Raw genomic sequence first — 11,221 nt, 5'->3', positions numbered from 1 at the left:
CAATCACATGCTACCTATCATGTATGTGGGACATTCTACAATATTAAAGCTAGAAACGATAAACCATTTAATTAAAAAATTACCCCTACCCCACTCCTGGTTTAATAATACTTTTCACTTTGACTATAAGGGTGAGAAACTCGGATGTCATTTTCAAGTGCATGAAGTTTTCACCAAGTAACAGCAAATCTGTCCCTATATTAGGGCATTTTCAGAATTTTCCCACCATCGTGTTTCCGGAAAAAAGATCGGTACTCTTTACCTAGAAGGGCGCCCATCGTGGCCATCTCGGGCATTGAATGCACTAAAAAAATCGGGTGCGATTCAACCGACGAGATGCCCGAGATTTCCCATAGGGAACAATGTTAAATGTCTCAATTGACCCAATTTTCCTGTTCAATGCCTCAATTGACCCGATTTTTCCATAGGAAAACAATGTTAAATGAGCCACAGAGGCCAAATAGGCACCCTGAAGTGTGAAATGGCCACCCCAATTGTTAACGCCACCCCACGATCAACGTCAACCCGAAGCGTGGCGAGCGCAGCGAGCCCGCGAGGGGCGGCGATACGCGTCCTACGACCTTTTTTTACCCCCACTATCCACGTCGGCATGGAGTCGAGAATAGAAAGTGTGGCGAGCGCAGCGAGCCACCGAGCCTGAAGCGTGGCGAGCCCCGCGAGGGGACGCGGATACCTTCACAGGTATCCGCGTCCCCTTGTGGGCTTCACAGCTGTCCGCGTCCGCTCGCCACACTTTCTATTCTCAACTCCACGCCGACGTGGATAGTGGGGGTATGAAAAGGTCGTAGGACGCGTACCGCCGCCCCTCGCGGGCTCGCTGCGCTCGCCACGCTTCGGGTTCACGTTGATCGTGGGGTGGCGTTAACAATTGTGGGGGCCATTTCAGACTTCAGGGTGCCCATTTGGCCTCTGTGGGCCATTTAACATTGTTTCCTATGGAAAAATCGGGTCAATTGAGGCATTGAACAGGAAAATTGGGTCAATTGAGACATTTAACATTGTTCCCTATGGGAAATCTCGGGCATCTCGTCGGTTGAATCGCACCCGATTTTTTAGTGCATTCAATGCCCGAGATGGCCACGATTTTTTACTAACGATGCCCACGATCAAAATCGTGGGCGCCGTTCTAAGTAAAGAGTACCAAAAGATCTCATACTAGGATTAGTGGTTGGGATATTACACGCAATACAGGACCATCACAAATAGGTGACCCACCCATAGGCGCCGATTCTGTGGGTGCTCAAGGCCCGAGCACCCACGGACCCGAGTCCCAGTGCTGGGCCGCCATATTAACTAGCTAATTTGTGGCTGCATCGCCGGACCTGCCGTCTGGGAAACAGTATGCCGCGACAGCAGAAAGAGTGTATTCCGTCCATGGAGTAATACGCGGACGTGGGGCACGCCAGCCTGTGAGGAGCTGCCGCGCACTGAGTAGCTCAGCAGTGGCCCAACTTCCCATATCCCACCACACTCCTCCTCCCTCATTGCCGGCACAGGTATTGTGGGGGCTTTTATGTACATGCACTGTGGGGGCATTTATGTACCTGGCACCGTGGGGGGCATTTATGTACCTGGCACCGTGGGGGGGCATTTATTTCTGTGCTGCATAATATAAATTGGTATTATTTTGTGGCCACGCTCCTTTCCCATGAAGCCACTCCCCTATATTTTTGGCTTGAGCACCCACCAGCAAAAACATAAATCGCCACCTATGGACCCACCCTCGCTTCAGTGCCACTTTGATGAATCCTTTCCTCTTAAGGATATGAAGAATGAGATTTCCTGGGTGGGCATCCAGCGACTCCTCAGCGCCCCCAATCACTATAATTGCAGCATTTCCACCCTCTGCTTTGCTCAGCACTTGAGTTACACCTTTCTTGGAAGCAGACACCAGACCTGTGAAAAGTGCATAAAGACCTTGGTCAACCTACAACAGAATGTACAGGTTTATAGTTAAATAATTCTAATGGCTATTTCTCACTTCTTATTTTTCTAGATCTCTCGGCGTGTCAAACACTACAATCCCTAGGTCTTCAGAACACAGCCCTTTCTTGGATCGCATCCTACCTATCTAATCGCTCTTTCAGTGTTCGTTTCTCCGATTCTACTTCCTCCTCACTACCTTTATCTTTTGGAGTACCACAAGGCTCAATCTTTGGTCCCCAGCTTTTCTTTGGTCCCCCTCCTCTCTTGGCAAACTAATCAACTCTTTTGGTTTTCAGTATCATCTGTACGCTGATGATACGCATCTATCTAGCTATCCTCACTGAATTGTCACCATCAGTATTGTTCCATGTCTCTGAATGCCTTTCTGCCATTTCATCCTGGATGTCATCTCGCCACCTCAAACTCAGCCTTTCTAAAACAGAATTATATTCCCACCAGCCAAGAGTAGTTGCCAACCTCGCTGCGCTAGGGGTCATCCTCGACGCTGAACTGTCCTTCATTCCTCACATTCAATCGGTCTCTAAAACATGCATCTTAAAAATAAAAAAATCCAAAATTCGTCAGGTTTCTTACACAAGACACTGCAAAAACTCTAATCCATGCACTCATTATCTTACAAATGGATTATTGCAATAGTCTCCGAAGAAAAGGCTCTCACCACTACAATCCATTTTGAATGCAGCTGCTAGGCTGATCTTCCTAGCTAGACGTTCAACGTCCACTCTGTCAGTACCCCCCAATTGGTTGCCTGCATTTTACTGTAATCAATATAAAATACTTGACTAAACCAACATACATCTCTTCGCTTATCTCAAAATATATTCCCACCAGACCTCTCAGCTCTGCATCTTTCATCCAGACTCATTACTAGATCCCATTTACAATTGCAGGACTTTCTTCAGGCAGCACCCAACATATGGAATGCCCTTCCACGCACATTAAGAATCTCCTCTAACCACCAAACTTTCAAGTGTTCCCTGAAAACTCACCTCTTCAGGCAAGCTTATCATATTCCAGAACCCCCACACAACCTCTATTAGCATTCATAACCAATTCCATCCCATCAGGATGGTCTTGTAATCTGGTGGGACTTCCATGCTATGGAATCCTATCCTTATGTATCCCTTCTATTTTCCCTATATAAGCTTGTTATGCCCCTTTCAGACCGCACTTAAAAACCGGTATTTTGCCGATTAACCGTTTTAAACCGGTAATCTGTGCGGTCTGAAAGGTGCAGGACCACTTTAAAATTGAGGGTCCTACCGGTTTCAGACCCGGTATTTTGGCATCAAAATCGGGTCTGAAACGGTATTTAGGACCCAGCCAATGAGCTGGGTCCTAAATTCAGCGCAGTGAATATTTAATGAGCGCTCATTAAATATTCACAGCACTGGAGCCGCCCCCCGCAGGTCGACTCCCCCCACCCACCCCCCGCAATGTGTTAAGAACCCCCCCCCCCGTACCTCCCGGCAGTGCAGTATGGTCGTAAGCACTCATGAAAAAAAGTGTCTTTCTTTCTTACAAGAAAAGACTGGCATTGACCCTGTATTTGGAAAGTTTCCAAAAACGGGTCTGCCAGTGTAAAAAAAAAAAACAACGCACTTAAACGGTAATATACCGTTTAAGAGATGCTTTGTGAAAGGGGTTTTACCTGGCAGACCCGTTATTGGAAACGTTTTCAACTACAGGGTCAAAGCCAGTTTTGCGGTCTGAAAGCAGCATCAGCTTGCTACCAGGGCCCTCCTACCTCTATGTTAGTTTGTTACTACCCAGGTTTGTTTTATCACGGTTTCCTATTGTAAAGAGCAAAGGAATATGCTGCGCTATATGTGAAACTAACTGAAAAAATATGTATAATTTATTATGCTGAGCATTGCATGGTTGGTTGAATATACAAGTGTAACTGCAGCCATTAAGTGGCTGTTTGTGTGATGTTGTGGAATCCAGATTTACTACCTTATGCTAAAGCAAGTTGGCTTAGGGCCAATGAGGGCATCTGTGCAGCCTCAAGTGGAAAGGTGCGCAGCCCAAATTTTTTTCGTCAACAGGCATTATTGGTGTCAGCAATTGCCCCAGACCAATATCAGGTGCAAGAGATCCATCTGAAACAGGCTTCCCCTTCCCTGTATGCATGACTCAGAGTGCGTACAGAGAAGGGCTCTGATCGTATTAGCTTGCAATATAGGCGCAGATTTGTATTTTCATAAATATTGGCTAAGTGGATGAAATTCAACGTTGGCGACAAGTATATAACCAGTATACATTATGGGCCTTATTCAGATCTGAGCTCAGTACAAATTTGTTTGGAAAATGGGCAAAACCATGTGCACTGCAGGTGGGGCAGATGTAAACTGTGCAAAGAAAGTTAAATTTGGGTGGGGTGTGCTGAAACTAAAATCTAAATTGCAGTGTAAAAATAATGCAGCCAATATTTATCCTGCACAGAAACAAAATAACTCACACAAATCTAACTCTCTTTGCACAGGTTACATCTTCCCCACCTGCAGTGCACATGGTTTTGCCCATTTTCCAAACAAATTTGTACGGAGCTCAGATCTGAATAAGGCCCTATGTGTGGAAAAATAGTATTCATGCTTGAAATAAGTTTTTAGTTTAAAAAACACAGAGCTTGTACAACTTGTTGTTCCAACTAAAACGATAAAGTCTACACATAGGCATTAAATAAAGTTCCTTACTCACCCATAGACATTGCGTACTCTCGAAAGAAGGGGCAGCGGAACCAGAATGGAAGAATATGCAAGAAAGGAGTCAGGCCTGGAAAAAGCTCCTTAAACCCTGAGTAGTTTGTGCAAAAATTCCCAAAAGCCCCAGCAACAAGAACACCATGAGGGTGGAACCCCATCAGGTAATTGTGTTGTGGATCCAAGTCAGCCGTCTTAAGTAGCTGGATAAAGAACAGAAAAAGGGACCAGTTACTAAAGAGAAATTCCCAGGCTGTAGTTACATACTGTACATTTAACTGCATTATTAAATATGTTCAAATGGGTTTTTCAGCACATTAGGAAATGCATTTCTTGTTGGCATACAAACAATGCATTTTTTTTTTAAATTAACCCCTTTAGGCAAATTCCATCGATTCAGCCCGCCCGCACACATAATGATATGCTAGTCCACAGGTACACAGAATAGCAGGCTAGTCCACCTGTAGCATGTGCACACATAATTGTAGGCAGGTTATCCTGCCTGCAGCCCGCACTGATCAATGAGACATGGTGTGCTGAGCGGATCCTCCCATGAATGGAGGCATTGAAGTAAAGCCCTTTCACTACTACGTTCATTAATGCTGCCTACATAACAGTTTGCTCTGTATGAGGCACACTGCCAAGTGTTCTGCACCACAAGCTTATACTCAGCTAAAAAGATAGGATTACTCAAAGCTGTTCCAGCCATCTTTAAGGTTATATAAACATGGTTGCCCAATTTGGTGAGCTAGAAGGGAGTCTAGAGGTCACCAGTTACTACAAGATTATCCCATAGGGTGCATGATAAATTGGATAAACTTAAAATATGCAAATAATGAATTCCTCTCCCACAAAACATAATCTATATTCTCTGTAACGAAAATTACCTTGATTGGGAAGTAATCCTTGAAATGCTTCCACACCGTCCAATTCCGTACCCATTCGCACCTGCGGCCTCCATTCTGAGGAGTCTCCCAGTCAAGGTACAGCCAGAGCACATACAGAGCAATCACAAGCCAAAACCTGGCGAGGACCAACAGGAAAAATATTCCCACGCAGCACTGGGCTAGAGAGCGGGGAGAAGGAGACAGGAGTCATTATATGGCCTAGTATGGTTTCTGCACATCTAAGAGAACCTGCTCAGGACACTCTATATATAAAAAAAAAAAAAAAAAAAAAAAGGGTGCGCACACACATATAGATATATATTTTTTAAATATGGCCATTTCCTACTACTTGGAACAAACTATCGTTTCAAAACGGTCTGTGTGTGCGGGCATGATAAAGATGCAATGGGTGTACTGGCTGCTCGTTCATCTTGTTTGCTAATTTGTTCTGCATGCAGAAAGAGAACAGCCAGTTTTGAAGGATTTGGCACACATCGGTCACTGTGTAGGCACGATTAACGACTGCAAATCATTAACGCAAAACACCAAAGGGAGCCCGGTTGTGTATGGAGATTTTTACTATGTTTAATCTGGTGGCAGGAGATTACAAACGGGATACAACTATCATTTTCCTGCATGAACACCTGTGGTTTCTATTGACTCCAAACTACATTATGGGCCTGATTCTGGTTTACTTGCACATTCTCTCTCGAATGGACAAAATCATGTACAATGCAGGTGGGGCAGATGTAACATGTGCAGAGAGAGTTAGAGTTGGGTGAGTTATTTTGTTTCTGTGCAGGGTAAATACTGGCTGCTTTATTTGAACACTACAATATAGATATACGTTTGAAGTACAAACCATACCCAAATCTAACTCTCTCTGCACGTGATACATCTGCCCCCTGCAGTGCACAAGGTTTTCTCCATGAGTGGTAGAGAGAATTTTATTTTACAAGTGAACCAGAATCAGGGCCTATATTGTTTGTCTTCCTTTATTTTCTCTTCCAAGCAAATCCAATGAAAGAAAGACAAAGTGAAATTTGGACCAGGTCACAAGGGTTACTTATGGACATTCAATTTTTTTTTTTCACGCAGTGCATTATTAACCCCTTCCGACATTTGACGTACATTTACGTCATGGCCGGGATGTACTTCCCGACACATGGCATAAATGTACGTCATGCCATTTAACTGTCACCGCGTCTATAGACGCGGTGACAGTTTAAACATGTCTGCTGTCCCTGACAGCAGACATGTCCCTGCATGCCCAGGGGGGGCTGCAATGCCGCCCCCCCGTCGGCGATCGCTGTGATTGGCTGTTCAGTGTGAACAGCCAATTACAGCGTTTTCTGTGTCACCGGCGAATAACGTTCGCCGGTGACACAGGGATCGGTGGTGATTGCTGTACAGCACCAATCACCACGGGGTGTAAGGGTGACACTGGTGTCACCCCACCTCACTTCACCCGCCCCCAAAGGCCGTGATTGGTTCGTCGGACCGACGAACCAATCACAGCCATGGAGGGTGATTTAAAACTAACGGTGTCTGCACTGCAGACGCCATTCCGGTCTGGAATTGCGTGCAGTGCGGTCACCGTGCCTATCTGCCGCGATATACTGACCTGATCCTTGCAAACACTTAACTGATCACTGCTTGTAGCGTTCCTGGATCTTGTTACTTCTTGTGACTTCCTGTGTTGTGCTGTGCTGTGTTGTGCTGCTGCAGTGTGTTCGAGTTATAGATAGAGAGATAGAGAGAGATAGAGAGATAGTGACAGATTGTGCTATATATTTTTTATATATATACAGCTGTACTGCGTGTGCAACTGATTGCTGCCCCCCCCCCCCCCCTTTTGTGCTGATCAGTATAAATTAACTGATCAGCAACTTTTTGGGGGCGCAGGGTTTTTTTTAATATATATACCTGTCAGTGCTGCTGCTGCTGCAGTGTCATAGAGTGATAAATAGTAAGAGATAGAGAGATAGAGAGAGATAGTGATAGAAAGTGCTATATTTTGTGTCTGCTGCCCCCCTTTTGTGCACCCCCAGCAACTTTTTGGGGGTGCAGGGGTTATTTTGTATATATATATAACTGTCAGTGCTGCTGCTGCAGTGTCATAGAGTGATAGATAGAGAGAGATAGAGAGAGTGACAGAGAGTGACAGAGAGTGCTATATTTTGTGTCTGCTGCCCCCCTTTTGTGCACCCCCAGCAACTTTTTGGGGGTGCAGGGGTTATTTTTTATACATATAACTGTCAGTGCTGCTGCTGCAGTGTCATTGAGAGATAGAGAGAGATAGAGAGAGATAGAGAGTGCTATATTTTGTGTCTGCTGCCCCCCCCCCTTTTGTGCTGATCACTATATCTGAGGTGATCATCTCCTGATGAAGACGCGAGCTAGCGTCGAAACGCGTTGAGCAGTATCCAGCACCTCTCCACCGCACCTAACTGCCATTTGCCTTTTTGCACAATACCAAGGACTGCACTTATCCCGCACATTAATCCGGACCGGTTCATCCATTGCTTCCAGGACTTCGTTTAAACCAGCAGACAGCAGCAGTGTCATGCAAGGTACATACATACCAAAAGGACTGCCATAAAAATTATCTGCTTGGATCACCTGGATATACTGGGCATTTACCCGGATTGGGACACTACCTTTGCAGCCAGATCATTAAGGAGACTTCCCCTCCCCCCGTCTCCCCTTGGTAAATATAAGATTTATTGGTGACTACTGTGGAGATACTTGCATCAGAGAGCCTCTGTTTCATGTATGTTTATATACATTTTTTAAATTTTTATATATTTCTATTGTTATGAATTATTATGAGAGCTCTCATTAAAATTGTATTTTTATTAATAAATGTTTTGATTATCAACATGTGGTAGTACATACTTTTTCAGACAACCTAGCGCTGTACATCCATTCTTTTCTTTTTTGCTTATATTATTGGGAGAATTACACACTCCCTGTACAGCAGCTTTGGCCGTGCCTGCGGTTCATACTTTTTTTCTATACTTTTTTTTTATATATACCTGCCAGTTGCACCAAAGGTTGTGCACCTGCTGCCCCTCACTGGTAATCAGTGTCGCATCACTGATCACGTTTTTTTTTTTTTTTTTTGAGGGTGCTGTGGGGTCTTTTTTTAATTATTTTTTTTTTTTGATCAAATTTTTTTGATCAAATTCCTGTTGCCTTTGAGCGCTGTTCAGTGACGGACGTTACTGACCAACATCTGTGCTCAATTTTTGGCGCAGGACCTTTTTTTTTTTTTTTTTTTTCTGCACTACATACACACTACACACTACATACTACATAGAAATAAAGTTTGTACCCCCCCTACACTATACACGTGTTGAAACATTTCACTACCAGAAACACAAAAATAAAAATGGCATCCCAAATGTCATCCCAAATGTCATCCCAGTCATCCAGAAGAATGTATTCAGCGGAGGAGGCATATGCCATGCTTGCCTCTGACTCTGACACAGCCAGTGATGCAAGCGGGGAATTTGAAGGATTCATCTTAAGCTCCTCTTCCTCCTCTAGTGATGAGGGACCCCCTCAAAGACGCCCCCGTAGAGCAGCTGAGACACCCCCCCCCCCCAATAATTGATCTCGTATGGACCCCACCACCAGACAATTTTGAGCCCCAGGTTCCTGAGTTTTTGGCCATCCCAGGAATCCAATTTGATTCCACAGGTCTCAGAGAAATTGACTTTTTCAAATTATTTTTCTCTGATGATTTTATAAATTTAATGGTGGACCAAACTAATTTATATGCCCAGCAGTTTATTGCTCAAAACCCCACGTCATCATTTGCTAGGTGGACCCCTGTAGATGCAGTAGAGATGATGACGTTTTGGGGTCTGGTGTTTCATATGGGCATAGTAAAAAAGCCAGAAATTAGGCAATATTGGAGTACAGATGTTCTGTACAGCACCCCACTTTACCGTATGGCCATGACCCGGACTCGTTTTGAGTTAATCCTTAAATTTTTGCATTACAACGATAATGCACAGTGCCCACACAGAGATGATCCCACCTTTGACCGGCTATTCAAAGTCAGGCCGGTCATTGATCACTTCAGTGCCAAATTTGAAGAGATGTACATCCCAGATAAATTCATTTGCATAGACGAATCCCTTATACATTTTAAAGGAAGGGTTAATTTCCGCCAGTACCTTCCCAGTAAGAGGGCAAGGTATGGCATAAAAATGTATAAGCTGTGTGAAAGCACCTCAGGGTACACTCACAGGTTTAGGGTATATGAAGGGAAGGATTCAAGAATTGAACCGCCAGAATGCCCCCCCTCCCTCGTAGGTGTTAGTGGAAAAATTGTCTGGGATTTAGTGCACCCCTTCCTGGATAAAGGTTATCACCTCTATGTGGATAACTTTTACACCAGCATCCCCCTGTTTAAGGCCCTTGGTTCAAGAGGTACAGCAGCTTGCGGTACTGTCCGCAAGAACCAAAGAGGCCTCCCAAAAACGCACATTGCCCAAGTAATGAGAAGGGGTGAAAGCAGGGGAATATGCACCAAAAAATATGTTGTTGGTCAAATATAAGGACAAGAGGGATGTCCTTATACTGACAACAATTCACGGAGACAGTACCACCTCCGTCCCTGTACGAGGTACCAGTACCCACACCTCAAAACCTAATTGTATCCTGGATTACAATAGGTACATGGGCGGAGTGGATCTTTCAGATCAGGTACTGAAGCCGTACAGTGCCCTGCGGAAAACAAAAATCTGGTACAAGAAGCTGGCCGTGTATATCATCCAGATGGCACTGTATAACGCTTACGTGCTATTCCGTTCTACCAGCCAGAGGGGGACATTTATGCACTTTCAAGAGGAAGTCATAAAGGGCCTAATATTTGGGAACCAGCAGGCAGAGGGCCCCAGTACTTCTAGTACTGGCCCCCGTATTGTACCAGGGCAGCATTTTCCTGATGAAATCCCCTCCACTGGAAAAAAAGGCAGGACACAAAAAAGGTGCAAAGTTTGCTATAAAAAGGGAATAAGAAAGCAAACTATTTTCCAGTGTGACACTTGCCCCGACAAACCCGGCCTATGTATAAAGGAGTGTTTTAAAATATACCACACATCTATGGATTATTAGGTTCATAATTTCACCGTGCTTCGGGGGTCTTGCTAATGCCACATAGCACCCACCATTTATTCCACCAGAATCTGAGCCGCAAAATCCAAAAATCACTCCTTCCCTTCTGAGTCCTGCCATGCACCCAACTGGTATTTTTTGGTCACATGTGAGGCATTGCCATACTCGGGAGAAATTGGGGCACAGATTTTGGGGTGCTTTTTCTCCTTCATACCTTCTGAAAATGAAAAATTTTGAGCCAGAACTGCATTTTTGTGTAAAAAAATGTAATTTTTCATTTTCACTGCCCAGTTGTATCAAAATTGGTGAAACCCCTGGGGGTTTGAAATGTACACTATACCCCTAGATGAATTACCTGAGGGGTGTAGTTTGCAAAATGGGGTCACTTGTGGGGGGGTTCCACTGTATTGGTGCTTCGGGGGTCTTGCTAATGCAACATAGCACCCACCAACATTCCACCAGAATCTGAGCTGCAAAATCCAAAAATCACTCCTTCCCTTCTGAGTCCTGCCATGCACCCAAATGGTATTTTTT

At 44.6% G+C, this 11,221-nt stretch overlaps 1 protein-coding gene across 2 annotated transcripts in view; it reads right to left on the bottom strand.

Moving 5' to 3' along the window:
- MOGAT1 (monoacylglycerol O-acyltransferase 1) overlaps positions 1-11,221 on the bottom strand; it is a 46,075-nt gene that overhangs the window by 14,367 nt on the left and 20,487 nt on the right. For both annotated transcript variants that reach the window (XM_083178079.1, XM_083178078.1), the window contains 3 exons: positions 5,558-5,736; positions 4,669-4,873; positions 1,743-1,917 (listed from right to left, as the gene is read on the bottom strand). In XM_083178079.1, the coding sequence (XP_083034205.1) occupies positions 1,743-1,917; positions 4,669-4,873; positions 5,558-5,736 (559 nt within the window). The remainder of the gene's footprint in view (positions 1-1,742; positions 1,918-4,668; positions 4,874-5,557; positions 5,737-11,221) is intronic.

Source organism: Crinia signifera, chromosome 3 (genome assembly GCF_055691185.1).
Source record: "Crinia signifera chromosome 3, ASM5569118v1, whole genome shotgun sequence".
NCBI lineage: Eukaryota > Metazoa > Chordata > Amphibia > Anura > Myobatrachidae > Crinia > Crinia signifera.
Note: the sequence above shows the minus strand (reverse complement) of the source record. Positions and strands in the feature narration are given on the sequence as shown.